We start from the raw sequence: 15,991 nt of genomic DNA, 5'->3' as shown, positions 1-15,991 counted from the left end.
TTTGTGAAGCTGACCCCAGCTACACTATCTAGCTACAGAACTGCAAGCGAAGCTTTCTGGAGACACAGCAGCTTTCCAAAATGGACATCAACTGAGTCCTTAAAAGTCAGGGAGAGCCACTGAAGCATAAGATCAGTGTCGAACTGTCATTTCTGTGATGGGACTACAGTAGTGTTGGATGCAGGAGTTTGCCCTGAAATTGAAGGGCTGACGGTTCGAGCACTGGTTCCGGCTTTCAATATTGTTGTGTCCTTGAGCAAGACACTTCACCAGCATTGTCTACGTATGGTGGTATGAGGGTCTGGTGGTGCCAGTGTACGGAAACCTTCCTCCTGTCAGTAAAACCCAGGGCAGCTGTGGCTAAATTGTAGCTGCCATCATTAGTGTGTGTGAATGGGTGAATAACTGATTGATTGTACAGCTCTTAAGTCAATCTCCTGACTTGAAAAAAGCACTATATAAGCACAGGCCATTTGTTGGTTATGACATTCAACCATTTTTATTTTGTTTCTTAATTATTTTAGCTGAGTTTTAAGTTTAGTCAAGAGTTTTTTTACTAATTATGTTTGACCTGGAGTTGAAGGATTTCTATTCATTCAAAATCTTTTACGACCTTCATTTTGAATGGAAGTTGTAAAAAAATTCCACATATGTGCATAGTGTAACTGACCTAATTTGGACTTGAATCAAACTTCCACTTGTTGTTTTAACACAGCCAGTGGTGTGTGTTCAAAGAACAACACATAAGAATATAAAAGCTGTTTATAAAAAAACAGCAGATTACAAATGCATTTAATTGCATAAAAGATAAGAGGAAGCATCAAAGTCAAAACTTAGAGATTTGTAACAAAAGAGTTTTGAGATGTAGTAACAAATATTTTTCTTTTGAAAAAACTCTTTCTTTACTTTATTAGAAAAAAAATGTAATTTCAATGAAAAGAAATCTGCTCAGAAACAACAGAAACAGAATACAATAGATATTTTTTTTTCCTGTATTAATTGTCCTGTAAAAATGCTCTTCAGTCTGCAGACCATCTATCTCAACTACCACTACTGAGCGCAGAACTAGCTTGGAGGACATAGAGGTAGCATATACATTTACACTGGGTGCCATCACCGACAATGATCTAAAAGATGCATATTTCATATCCTGTACAGACTCAGGTTGCTCAGAACTGCAAAAACAATCTTTGTTGTGTTTTTCTCAAAGCAACACAGTTCAAATCATAGAAAACTTATGGTGTTGCATTTCTTAAAAAAGGAACTCACAATAAACCTTTGATTTCAGAGAGAGGGTATGGTTGAACTGTTATTTCATGCAAATATTGTTGAACCCTTTTAATACCCGATTTGGATCCATTGAGAAATTGTTTCTCAGATAGTGTACACAAAGACGTTTCTCAAATAGAGTACGCAAACATGTTTTTCGCGTGATGTGAATAGCCATCCTGCTGGATTCTACTCTTTCTTCTGGGCACAGACTGAACTCAAAAAGCAGATTATTGACTTACACGCTCGTAATAGTCCTCTGTCAGATTTACGTGGTCACTAACCTGAGTTTTCCCTGTACAGAGATTCCAGCTTTTGACACCCTTGCTGCTGAGTCCAGATGCAGCATATATCAAGGTAGCTTCTGTAACGAGCTAAACTGTTTTCAGATGTATGAACATGATTGCACAAGGGTTTTCTAATCATCAATTAGCTTTCTGAGCCAATGAGCAAACACATTGTACCATTAGAACATTGAAGTGGTAGTTGCTGGAAATGGGCCTCTATACACCTATGTAGATATTGCACCAAAAACCAGACATTTGCAGCTAGAATAGTCATTTACCTCATTAGCAATGTATAGAGTGTATTTATTTAAAGTTAAGACTAGTTTAAAGTTATCTTCATTGAAAAGTACAGTGCTTTTCTGTCAAAAATAAGGACATTTCAATGTGACCCCAAACTTTTGAACGGTAGTGTAATGTGATAGAGAGATGATACTATATTGTTTATTATGTATGTATTAGTGAATAATTCTAAATAACTTAACAGACATGTTTTAAGCAATATGCTATGTGAAATTAGTCAGTCTATATCGTCAAAGGATACTTCAACCTCCAGCTTTACTACTTTTTGGTCCTTCAATTTCAAACCTCCCAAGTTTTAACAAATAACAGCCAGTAGGACATTTTTTAAAGTAAAACATATACAGCTGTTTACTATAGATCAGATACTGACTACTTGCTACACAGACTCATCAAAAATGTATTTAAGAGACCAGCCATGCAATTGTCATCTGACTACTTCTGTGTTTTGTCTTTGTAAATACTTCAAAGCTGGTGTCCTAACTAACCAGTGACCCTTTACACCACATTACACAGCAGTGAAATTGGGAGCAATGCTTTTTTTCTGGTCTCTGCATGGTGATGCGATCCAGCTCTTTGTAATTCAGTGTGCATGCATGTGTCTGTATGGATCAAGGATGGTGGGGTGTTGATTTATAAATCTTCCGTGTAGCTTAAATGTTTATGGTTGCAAATGTGAAATAAATACTGGAGTTCTGTTCCTAGCTATTCTATTTTGTTTTTGTCTTGGTGTGTATTACAATGGCTCCTGTGTTGAAGATGAGGATTTTTTCCAAGGTCAGTAGGAAATAAGTAAAAATTACACAGCTGCCACAATCTATTAAAGGGAATCACAGAGTGCAGGGTCTGTCCAATGAAATACACAACCCACAAAATCTGCTAAGTAACTCCACATGAAAGCTACACATAGACAGCAGCATGCACAAAATGCTCTCATATAAATACACATGATCATATAATAACATACATAGAGAGGAAAGAAAAATGTTCTAACCCACAAGTTCTACATTGTATTTGTGTGAATGTCATTATTTATGAATTTCATAAATTAACTGAAGTTTTTGATACTGTAGGTAATTACCTCTACCAAGGAGATTATGTTTGAGTCGAGTTTGTGTCTATGTTTGTTTGTCTGTCTATCCATCTTTGTACAGGATGACTTGAAAAGTTATGAACAGATTTTAAAAACATTTTTTCTAAATGTGCACCTCAGTCCTAGGAACAATCAATTTTGGTAATGATGCACATCATAATCTGGATACAGGGATTTTTTTTTTATAGGATTCTTTAACATTGATGGAACAAGCACTTCCCCTCCTGAACTAGAGAGTGACAGCAGTGCCTTTTGCCAGCTTCAGCATCTACATGTCTCTCAGAAAAGTCCAGAATTATTAAATTGAAGACAAAAACAGGAAAGGTGGACAATGCCTTGTTCATAGTCTAGATCTGCTAATTAAATAAGAAAGCCGAATGAATGAAGAAGGTGAGAAGGTGAAATCCTTCTCACAATAAAAGCCTTAAATGGCCAAGCTCCATCTTATATCAGAGATATGATTGTTCCTTATGTTCCTAACAGAGCACTTTGCTGTAAGATGGAGCTTGGCCATTTAAGGCTTTATATGTGAGAAGGACAATTTTAAATTCTATTCTTGATTTAACAGGAAGCCAATGAAGATAAGCTAGGATAGGAGAGGTATGATCTCTCTTTTTCATTTTCATCAGAACTCTGGCTGCAGCATTTTGGATCAGCTAAAGCTTTTTAAGTAGAGTTTTTGGACTTCCTGATAGTAAAGAATTCCAATATTTCAGCCTTGAAGTAACAGATGCTGAGCCTCCTGTTCCTGCATTAAATAGTGCGGAGCCTCTTCCCAGAGGGCAGCAGAGAGAGCAGTCCATGGTGGGGGTGTGAGGGGTCGATGATGATGTTACGGGCTGGGGACACGCAGTGCTGGGATGAAACGTATTTTACTGAGAGGAGAGAAGCCCCCACGATCTTCTCTGCTGTTCTTACTACTCTTCTTACGTTCTTCTAGTCTGAGACGCTGCAACCACACCAGACAGCCGGTCAGAGACAGCCGGTCAGATCGCTTTCTATGGTGCTTCTGTCGAAGGTTATGAGGATTGGTGGGGGCAGGTGGGCTCTCCTCATCGTCCCCACCAAGTACAAGCACTTTTGTGCCCTTTTGACCAGTGAGGTGGTGTTTACAGTACAGGTGAGGTTGTCTGTGAGGTGCACCCCAAGGAATTTGGTGTTGCTGACCACCTCTACAGCTGAGCTGTTGATGAGCAGTGGAATGTGGTTAGGTCGGTTCTTTCTGAAGTCGACGATGATCTCCTTCGTTTTCTCCACATTCAGGATCAGGCTGTTGTCTCTGCACCAGTCCACCAGCTGCTTCACCTCTTCTTTGTAGTCATGCTTTTGAAAAGAGAAAACAATGTAATAGCATCACAGGGAAATAGTTGCTTATCAGGGTGGAGGGATGAAAACTGGACACGATTTTTTAGGTTAGTATGGTATCTGTATGCTTTCCCATGTTGCTATCCTGAGGCTGAACTGTTGTGAAAACTCTTATTATTGACACTGACTCCACATCACTCCGATAACACCATTCCAAAACTCTGCATATTTGCACCATACGGATTTAATTCTCTGAACTTCCATATCAGTGCATTTTTTTGAACAATGTTTTTTTTTTCTCCCACACTGTTAACATTTGATCACTGCTGCACTTTAATGAATGGAAATAATATGGAAGCAGTACAAAAAGAAATTTCTTTTTGCATACAAAATGAAAATAAATGGTGTCTAAGTCTAAGTCAGATCATCAATATCACTAAGCTTAAAATTAATTTGATCTGATGTAATATGCAAACTTGACTTTAACTCTTGCAGAAATAGAAAAACCACATTTAGCACAGCATGCTTAAAACATGTTTGTTTATTTATCATATGGCGTTGTATTGTATCTTTTTTTTTTTTTATCAATTATTTTTGTTAGAAAATGATTGTGCATTTAGGAGTTAAGCATACAATATCAAATTCCATTATCGCTCTTCGATCTTAAAATGTTTTTTTTGTTGTTTTTTTTTGGTCGACCATGGAGCAGTTCTAATACAATGATAGGAATCTTTCACAGATTTTACAAAGTACAGAATGTACAATAATTTTTACCTGAGGCTGTAGCTTCTACAGACAGGTATTTTGGAATTTGCTGCCCCCTACTGAAAAATAAGGTCAGGTGTTAACAACAACTTGGAAGCACAAACTTGCATTTCCTGGTTAAATAACAGGTTTTTTTTTTCTACACCAAGCAAGGAAACAATTCCACTGAGCCACAAAGGCATTTTTTAGAATATTCTCATGCTTTATTTTTTTTTATTTTGCCCTCTTAGAAGTTTGATTAAATCAAAACATTTATTTAATGAGGTTACTGTGCTGAAGCACTAAACTAATCATGGTGTCTTTTTGTGAGTTGTGGATTTAACAATATTATGATTTAATGGTAATGTGAAACAGAAACAGTTTTTTTGGTGTGCACTTTTAATATTCTTTCTTATTCTTAATTTAAAGACCAGAATGAAAATATTGGCTTGCTAGGATCTTTGAGCAAGAGTGACTTTGGCCACTGCATGTTGGATTTTTCTGTGGCAGCTTTGTCTTGAAGCGCTGCCCCAGAACACTGTGTATGACTCAACTAATTTGTTCACTGCATAGGAATCATAAGAGCAAGAAATCCAGTCTCTGTCTGATTGTTATCATCTTTAGGCTTCATCTGGTCTATGAAATTGTATTTTTTATTACAATGTCAATGGTGTATTTACCTTATGGAATTGTCTTGTCTTTCATTATATTTCCTTTCATTCTACCCGCCTGTTTTGCATCCAAAGGCTAATTAAAACACATAGTTCTTGTCATCCACATACAACAGTATCTGTGGTAGCCTATCTTTATGAGACCTTTGTAAAAATCACAAGAAGAAACAACTTTTTTTCAATTCCCTTCAACCTATAGCTTTATGGATATGTTTAATTAGTTAACATTTTATTTAGATTTTGTTGAAGAGAAAAAGGCACTTAAAGGTTAGCATGTATATTCTAAAATGGTTCTTACTTCAGCTTTGATTTAAAGTTGAAAGCAAAAATTTATGAAAATGTATGTAATAGGCCTTTTTTATTATTCTTATCTCAACCGTCGTTAGGGATGGGAATTGAAAACCGGTTCCTGTTAAGAACCGGTTTCCGTGTGTTCCAACTCCATGGCAGCTTTTTGCAGCTCGCTTAACAGTTCCAGGCAGCACCAGAGCCAAGCGCTGGGCAGCACGACTTATATCACGTTTTTTACACAAGTTACGCACACGGCATTCAGTAAGCAAGTACGACGTGACCGGGCATAAGCCTAGAAAAGCAAAAAAAAAAAAAATATGCCATCCCATCAGTTAAACCGCACAAAAGTTTGGCTTAATTTTAAGAAAGAAAAATATGGGAACAAGGTGCTTTGCAATCATTGCAAAGTGGCAATTACTGTACATCCGCAGGAGGAAATACATCCAACATGCAGAAACACCTGCGCACACAACATGGCATACATTTTAACGAATGCCGTGTGTTTGATGCTTCCAGACAGAAGCTAAAGCTACAACCAGTATAGAAGGCAACTCTGGTGGCAAGTAGCTAGTTTTATATCACTGGCTGTGCTTAATGTGGTTCCTTGTAAATCATATACCATTTCTGGAAATAAGTCAGTTTTCTACCTCCCTTTGGGGTTATTAAACATGCTACAAAGTTGCCCTTTGGGCAAGTGGCTTTCACATTTCATTTGCCCAGAAACAATTTTTACTTGCCCAGTATAATGTTTGATAAATATAGTTCCTAATATTGATTTTTGTATATATATCAATGAAACATGTTTATTTTTTAAATGTTTTTTTTTGTAATTCAGTAAGTTTACAGGTTCCTGGTGTGTATATGCATGCATTAGATAATGAACTCAAGCCTACATTACCGTGTTAACATGCTTTTCAATCTTTCCTGCACATTCTTTTCAAACTAAACTTTGCTTTAAACTGTTGTGTGCTTGGTAAAAATACAAATTGTAATGTTAAAAATCTAAAAAAGACTGGACAGGTAAAAAAATTACACTACTACTACTCACCAATTTAACATGTTTAGCTCTATAACATTTAAATGCACCATTCCAATGTTTAAGAGAAAAAAATGTAATGACATTTTTTTAATGTATGGCCACTGTACAGAAGACTGCCATATGATAGAAATATTTACACTGTGCGCATACAATTATTATTATTATTTTCCGAATCCCTGACTGATCATTTTTAATCTAGCGCGTATTATAGTATAGATTAAATTCACCATCCAGCTGCTGCTCTGCAGAATTCTCTCCCCAAGAGCTGAATCACGCCATCTAGCAAAATATCACGTGGCTTTTTCAAATCACGCAAGAATGTGTACAAAACAACAAAGATGGCGCTGGCAATGCTTGTGGGTCGTTTTCAGCGAATGTCGGTGATTTTAAAGTAATTTTAAGTGATAAATATATATTTTTTTGCGATCATTGGACTTGCCCGGCGGGCAAATGCAATTAAATTTGTACTGTCCCGACAATAAAAACTACTTGCCCCGGGCAATCGGGCAATGGTTAACATCGAGCTTTTTCATTAAACGGATGCCTTCTCCATTAGATGTGACGAGACGTGTGGCCTGGCTGGCTCAGAGGCTGGCAGCTCCCTTTTACAGCCTTTTGTTTTCGCTAAGGCAGGAAGAAATAGAATGTCCGAGGCGAAGGTAGACAAATGTCCCCGTGCACTTAAGTTCTTTGTTTCACAGAATCGATAAGGGAATTGGAATCGTGAAAATCTTATCAATTCCAAACCCTAACAGTAGTTTTATTTTTTTCTAGTTTTGCTTTGTGTGCTTGTAAGAAAGTTACATTTTGAACTAGACATTCTTTTTCTGCATGCTTTTTATCAAATGTTTCGGGAAAAAAGATACAGCTTCTAGTCATTTCTTACACTTCAATCTTGCTGTTTTTCTAAAAAGACTTTATTCGTAGAGGCCATGACAAAGTTTTTTCTGAGAAGAATAAATAAGGCTTCTTGGCAGCTAAATTCTCTCCTTACCGCAGAGGGTGGATGAATTATTCTTTGATTGTTTAAATTTGTGCCATATGCCTTCCAAACAAAGACAGCCTCAGTCTAAATAGTGAATGATTAGTTTCTATCTATTAGAACAACGTTTTTATACTTCATCTTCACCTTTCTATCAGGTGGTCTTTACCTAAATCAATACAATGATCCACTGCCATTCAAGAAATACACTCGTAGCCTAATGTTATGGTCATGGTCACAAGCTTAGTGGTGCAGTGGGTAGCACTGGTAGCATGCGTGGGTTCTCTCCAGGTACTCCAGCCAACGGTCCAAAAACATGACTGTTAGGTTAATAGGCTTCTCTAAGGTGTGAGTGGTTGTTTTTCACTGTGTTGCCCTGCGATGGACTGGCGACCTATCCAGAGTGTAGCCTGCCTCTTGCCCATAGACAGCTGGAGATAGGCACCAGCACCCCTTGCAACCCCTCTTGAGATTAAGAGTGTCAGAAAATGGATGGATGTATATCGTCATTTAAAACAAAACGACACTCTTCACATCTAGAATAAATATTCTGGATGTCTAGAAATTAACTTCAGATCTTCATAGTTAGTTATGGGTTATCATTTTTTATTATTTTGACAATAAAGAAATATATTTCAGATATCATAAATACATATTCAGTCAATTTGATAAATGTCATATTGGCCACTTAAAATGTATAAACATGTCTAGGTATATAAGGATTAATTCTTACTATGTTTATTTTTGTTTTGCTTTAGTTTCTGAAATTCATTTTCTGCTGCAAAAATGTAATTTAGAAAATATATTATTACAGTTTAGTCTAGGAATGTGATTTTGATCAAGAAGAATCTTATTTTATTGATCTAAAAATAGAACAACAGAGTGCTTTTAATAAATGTAAAAACAACCTGCCATAGGGACTTCATATAAACATGTGTATTAATTTGAGCAACAATATTCTCCTTCACCATCTTTGTCTACACACTCTGTGTATACAAAATGACAATAAAAGTTGTTTAAGTCTAAGTCTCGCCTCGTTAGGCTGGAGTGAACTGTTAAGTGACTCTCATGGATAATCATCTTCCGTCAGATTATAGTGGTCACTTAGCTGTGTTTCTCTCTAATCTGCGGAGACTTCCAGACTAAACTTTCCCCAGACACTTACTCTAGCTCTGTTGAGTGAAGCCCAAGGTGCTCCCAGGCCATTCGACAGACATAGTACTTCCATTGTATCCTGCTGGGAAATGACTGGAACAACTGCTGAGGGATCCATCCTGGGGACATCTTAGAAAGATTTCTAAGCCACCTCAGCTGACTTCGCTCATTGTGCATGAAAGTGTCTCTACTCGGGGCTGTTATGGTTGGTAGAGCTCATTCTCTACTCCTAGATGACCAAGCTCCTCACCCTGTCTCTTAGGGAATGCGCAGCCACAAAGATAATTTCAGACCCTTCTTTTCTGGATCTCGCTTTTGATCTATACTTCACGGCCGTAGTTGAGGGTAGTAATTCCATCCAATCATTTTCTTTTGGTTTATCTGGGGCTGGGTCGCAGAGGCAGCAGTCTAAGCACAGATGCCCAGACTTCCCGATCCACACACACCTCCTCCAGCTGCTTTGGGGGGACCCCAAGGTGACACCGGGCCAGCTCAGAGACATAGTCCCTTAGGCGTGTCCTGGGCCTTCTACGACGCCTCCTCCCAATAGGACATGCCTAGAACACCTCCCGAGGGAGGCGACCAGGAGGCATACGGAACAGATACTCCAGCAACCTCAGCTGGCTCCTTTAAACAGGAAGGAGCAACCTCCCGGGTAACTTAGTCCCTCACCAGACCTCAAAGGGTGCACCCAGCCACCCTGTGAAGGAAACTCATTTCAGCTGCCTGTATTCGCAATCTTTTAGAGATGTAGAGATGATATCCTGAGGTTCCCAAACAGGACACCCACCTGTCCCTGGCTGAGCCTAGAAATTCCTGCCGGCAATGCGAACCAAGCTCCTGCTGCGGTCATACAGAGAACGGACATCCCCTAACAGAGGGCTCCACACCCCTTACTCCCGGAGTAAGGGACACGGTCAAATACCATCTCCAGATCCACAAAACACATGTGCACTGGTTGGGCAAACTCCCACAAACCCTCGAGCACCCGATGAAGGGTATAGAGCTGGTCCAATGTGCCACGAGGTTTGACTATTAGCCGGATCGTCCTCTCCAGCACCCTGGAGTAGACCGGGGAGGCTTAGGAGTGTGATCCCTCAGTAACTGGAGCAAATCCTCTGATCCCCCTCTTTAAAGAGAGGGACCACCACCCCGGTCTGCCAATCCAGGTCTACTGTCCCAGACAGCCACATTTTGCTGCAGAGACTTGTCAGCCAAGACAGTCCTACAACATCCAGAGACTGGGGCCTTGCCACAGAGAGGCTTTCTAACTACCTCTTTGACTTTGGCCTGGCTGATGGGATGAAGAAGTGGAAGACGTGACAAGGGGATTGAAGAGATCCTCAAAGTACTCCTTCCACCACTCAACAACATCCCAGTCAAGGTCAGCGGCTTCCCACCTGCACTATAAACAGTGTTGGTGAAACACTGCTTCTATATCCTAAAGCAGCAGACAGTTTGCCAGAGAGACCAGTTGCTAGAAATGTATTTAAAAAAATTAATTAAAAAATAATTGATCCCAAACAAGGTGGACTTGTAGACCAAACATTTCACTCAGTTATAATATCAGTTGGGTACAGCACATTATAGCGGCAGCTACATCAATCTGTTGATATCTTGCTCCATACTCCAAGACACTTCCACTCCTCCACTTGAGGTCCACTCCAACCAAAAGTGGACAAGCCATCTTTTTTCAGTCGAGAACCAGCATCTTAGACTTGGAGGAACTGTTTCTCATGTTGGAGACTTAGCACCTGGCTGCCAACTCCCATTGTGTATGCTATAGACATTGGCAGAAAGGAGCCAGCAGAATCACATCATATGTAAAAGCAGAAATACGGTCCCCAAATCAGACTGCCCCGGCCCTATGGCTGCGCCTACAAATCCTGTCCATAAAGGTTATAAACAGGACCAGTGGCAGAGAGCAGCTATGCCTGGTTTCAACATATACCAGGAACAGCTCTGACCTAATGCTAGAAATATGCACTACACTTCTGCCCAACCTTTACAGGGACTGAATGGTCCCTGGTAAGGGGTGCCGGATTCTGTACGCCGATTTCTGTAGTCCTTGAACAGCCCCCACTAACACCCGCACACACCCACCCCCACATTTGAACGGGTAGGGAAAACTCCATTGAACCACTGAACATCCTGAAAAATGTTCAGGAAAAATTTGCTTGAAATATATGAGATAGAAGAAGGGCAGTAAATATCAATGGGTGTCCTAGTCACTATACAGTGGTTAATACATATTTAACTGCATATGGGTACATTTACATTCTTAGTGAATAACTGTAAAACTAAATATTTTTTTAGGCACATGTGGATCGATATATTAATGTTCACATGTACAGAATTTAATTAATTTGCTCACTTAATTGACTTTAGAGTACCATGTACTCAAAAGTAAAATAGCAATCAGGAAGATTGTTGGGATTAACAACTATAGGAAGGAGAAGGGGCTTGATTAAATAGGTTTTACTTCTTCACATCCTGTTTAAGATATAAGCACTATATTATGTATATATATATAATCTTTGGATATATATAATCTTTATATGAGTAAATTTGGTAATTTTACTGGATTATCACAAATTAAGTTATTCATCCAATATTGGCAAACATGGGGTCACAAAAACACGTGAAGCCATTATGCAAAAATGTAAGTTTCTCTTAAAAAAAATTTGTTTTAGATAATCTGGAGTGAAAGAAATTAGCAAAAGGGTATCAAAAAATTAATTATAGGCCACATACTTATTCATATTTATTTTGAAAAATTATTATGCAGACAGGTTGTGTTCAGTGAATACCAGATTGTGTGCAGAGCAGCACTGAACAGTATTTAACACTTCTCATTTCATCTCCAGCACAGATTGTTTCAGTCATATTAAAACTTGAAATATTGTCTTTTATTACAGTGGTTGTTTTTAAACACATTTCATCATTCACAAAGTAAACCAATAATTAAAGCGGTGTGATCAGTGTTAAACAGCACAGTAGATTTTTTTAATGGAAACAACTACCTTGCAGAAACATCATATATGTGCCAATAACATTAAAATGTACCAAGATGTAAGGGACCGGTTCCTTGCTAAAGAGCATGTCACAGCTAAAAGGAGGCTATTCAAACACCAAACACTTCCTCAATTTCTTTCCTTTCCTACTTTATCTTAAACTTTATCCTCTCACAAATTCCTTAATTCTTTAGTTTCTTTTTTGCCTCCTGACAACTGTTAGAATGTGAATTTTATTGTGAATTTCCTCAGATGCTGTCATATAGCATTTTAATCAGAAAAACCATGAAACAGAAAGTGAACTAAATCTGAGAACCTGTGGGATATTTGATGGTTATGAACAAGAGACCAGCTCTTTCCTCCCTCAAAAGATGAAGCTCAGATAAAAAATATCTGAGGCCCATGGTTTCCAACAAAAAAAGGTCAATGGGGAAGTATGTAAGAAAATGCTTAATTTATTCTTATTAGACTGATGTACTTATTAAAGGTGTTGTGAAATGCAGCTAAAAAGAGGCAGAATAGATCAAATAACATGAGACAAAGAAGCAGAGAAGAGCAGACTGAGGTTAAAGGGAGAACAATCACGAAAAAATAGCATAAAGGTAAGAAGAAAGGCTGAAAATGAAGGGACAGATGAGGTTTGAAATGCTCATGTGATGCGTGTCCGTCTTCTTCTCTACAGGCGGAGCAGGAAATAAAAATGAAGGGTTGGAGGCACATCCATCTGTCAGTCTCTGTTAGGCTCAGCATAATTACTGTGAAATGACAGATATCCATAAATTTAAGGAGGGCAGCTAGAGGAGAAAGGTGTGTTTTTGACTCAACCTGCAAGTCAGTAACATCTACTTGTAGCCATGATAACAACTGTAATGTTGCTGTGAAAATAAAAGATTTCTCTTTTTGACGATGAAAAAAGCTCTTACTGTGTTGTCAAGTCAGTGGTTTTAATTTGCTTTCTGTGATAGTGTTTATGGGTCCAAAACCTGGATATTTTTCAAAAGGTTTAGTTGCTTAGATGTTTTCATGCTGGCTTAAGAGAAGTCCCCACAGTCTTTGATCTCACAATATAATGGTAAATTAAAAGTTTAACTTTCAGGTGTGTGGAGACAGCTTATGTAGATTGAGCATGAATTTATATTGAGAATTACTCAAGCTGCTACATGTTATGTCTCATTTGGGTACCTTAAATCTAACAGAGGAGTGCAGCAACCTGCCCACAGTTTTGCCATATACATCACACTGTTATTATCCTACAAGTCCACACATAAGTGAAACCATAACTAACACGTTACCAGGGCAGTTCTTTACCATTTGACACACAAAATCAAACACATCTTTAAGTTGTTAATGGCTAAAAACAAGTAAAAAGCTGCTTTAGCTGGAATATTAAGTAAACAACTTTGTTATTTAAAGGCTGTGCAAAACAGAATCAGACTACATATAAGCATCATCATCAAATTTAGACTCTTTACAAAACAAAAATACTCTGAGTTGTTTGTTCCATTTTCTGTTCTGTGTAGTTGTCTCTAATGCTGTGATGGTATTCATTTTTGTGGGACTGGTCCTTTAAGACAGCTGGCAGCTTGGTCAGTCACCGGGGCCAATTAGAAATGTGTCTCTTTCTCTGAAATGGTGGATACTTTTCCATCTGCTTTAAGTTTGGCATCATTGACAGCGTAAGGACTGAGGGCAGCAAGTTTGCCTCTCATTTTTAGGTCGGGGCTGGGAGTGGTCAGCTTCTTCATTCTCTGCAAACAGACAAAAACAAATAATAAATAAGTCCCTTCATACACCAAAAAAGTTCTCAATATAATAATAATAATTCCCTAGTATTCGTTAAGTAATGGATCCCAGTACCCAAATAATGTTTTAGCTGCTGTTCATTTCCCACAGTTTTACAAATCCATCAACACTGCAAAAAATGTAAATCTAAATTTCATTTTTCTTCAAATAATTGCATTTTTTTCTTAAGTGAGGAGGTAATTGAGACGCTTTACCAATGGAACAAGACAATTTACAATTAAGATAAGCCACAACAATTACAATTGCATTGTCTTATTTCAAGTGCAATTCAATTCAATTCAGTTTATTTATATAGTGCCAATTCACAACACATGTCATCTCAAGGCACGTTATAGTCCACCAGATCAAGCAGTCAAATTGATTCAAAGTTTTCTATCTAAGGAAAACAAGTTGATTGCATTGACTCATTGTCATGTCAAAAAAGACTCGACTGGAATGCAATCCCTCACACTAAGCATGCTTGTAGTGACAGTGGAGAGGAAAAACTCTTAACAGGAAGAAACCTCCAGGCTCAGTGTGAGCGGCCATCTGCCGAGGCCGACTGGGGTTTAAGGAGACAGAAGCAGAGATACAAAAAGCAACTTTAAAAGGCGGCCCCATCTAGGCAACACACAGCCAGGCAGATGAGTTTTGAGACAACTCCATCAGAGGATGAAGAGAGCACATCCAGCCAGTCAAAGTCAGAGAAACAGGACTACACTGGAAAAACAGGCCAATTTCCAACATCTATAAACAAAGATGTTGATGGCAGCAGCACAGCTGATATTTCCCTTCAGGATGGTTTCACAGCCAAACAGGAACAGACGAGGCGAAGCTACAATAAAGTGCATATTATCTACTTATCTCATTTTAAGAGTAAATATACTCATTCCATTGCCAAATCATCTAATTTACCAACTCAAATGAAAGACATATTTACTTATATCTAGATTGTTTTTGCAGTGAAGAAGAGCATGATGTAAATACTGTACGTCTCCAGATTTCTATGACAGTAAATATATTGACATCCCTGAAAGGGACTTATAAATTCTCCTAAAATAAATTAATCTTTAATCATAGATTAAAACTTTTGGACACAAACAATTGAGAAAAATAACCTTCGATTTGAGTGTTTGGAATAAACCTCCAAAAAGCTTTTCCTGTCCAATCAATAAACATAAGTATCTTGAGTTTTGGTAACACTGGGACTTAAAATAGAGGCGTAGGCCCCATTCAGATTGTCAGAAACCAATACCCCAAGTTGATTTAATTCCAGAGTTGTTAATCAAATGGTGAATATGTGGATAAACATTGCATGCCCACTGTTAGTTGGATAAATTTAAAAGCCTCTTGCAGAAAACTAAAAATGTGTCATCATTAAAAAAAAAATTATGACGTAAACATATTCATGACCAAATCAGCACATAAATGGTGGGCCATAAAAAATATCAAACTAAAAACCGATGGAAAACCAACTGCAGTTTCCATTACTGGAAAGAGAACACTGGACAACTCTGGAGTGCTTTGTCACAGATCCTTCACTCTTCTCCGCCTTGTGAAACATTAAATAAGACAAAGTGTTGCCTATTGGCACACTGAGATTATACAAAATACTAATAACAGCGGCATAAGTGATAAAGCAATGGTCAATTGTATTATAAACTAGCATCATAATAGAGGATTTTCTTGTTTTAGGACATTTAAACATCTACATCTTTGGTGATTGTAAATGTTGCCAACATGATCAAATGTGGCTAATGTTAAGTTCTAGTGAAGGTTATCTAATGTGTGTTTTTGTTACCTCAGAAAAGGTTCCAGGAGTCTTCCAGATCATCCAGATAATACCCACTGGGATACACACCATAGAGGACATGGCCATAAACCAGCCGATGCCATAGCCCCAATCGGGATAGATGTACACGTTGTTGTACTTGAGAGGTTTGTATTTAATCAGGAAGAAGAGGAAAATTCCCTGTATAAAGAAAAATACATTAATACATTGTTTGTAAATCATATTGTGTAAACTGTAAAGAAGAAAAAGATGTATATATATATATATATA

At 38.0% G+C, this 15,991-nt stretch overlaps 1 protein-coding gene across 1 annotated transcript in view; it reads right to left on the bottom strand.

Moving 5' to 3' along the window:
• Positions 1-12,142: 12,142 nt before the first annotated feature.
• LOC107102817 (sodium- and chloride-dependent GABA transporter 3-like) overlaps positions 12,143-15,991 on the bottom strand; it is a 39,554-nt gene continuing 35,705 nt past the window's right edge. Inside the window, exons 14-15 of the mRNA XM_015402251.1 lie at positions 15,731-15,901; positions 12,143-13,895 (exon numbers count right to left, since the gene is read on the bottom strand). Of these exons, the coding sequence (XP_015257737.1) occupies positions 13,752-13,895; positions 15,731-15,901 (315 nt within the window). The 3' untranslated portion in view covers positions 12,143-13,751. The remainder of the gene's footprint in view (positions 13,896-15,730; positions 15,902-15,991) is intronic.

Source organism: Cyprinodon variegatus, unplaced genomic scaffold (genome assembly GCF_000732505.1).
Source record: "Cyprinodon variegatus isolate N-32 unplaced genomic scaffold, C_variegatus-1.0 Scaffold1324, whole genome shotgun sequence".
NCBI lineage: Eukaryota > Metazoa > Chordata > Actinopteri > Cyprinodontiformes > Cyprinodontidae > Cyprinodon > Cyprinodon variegatus.
This window is presented reverse-complemented; position numbering and strand designations above follow the sequence as displayed.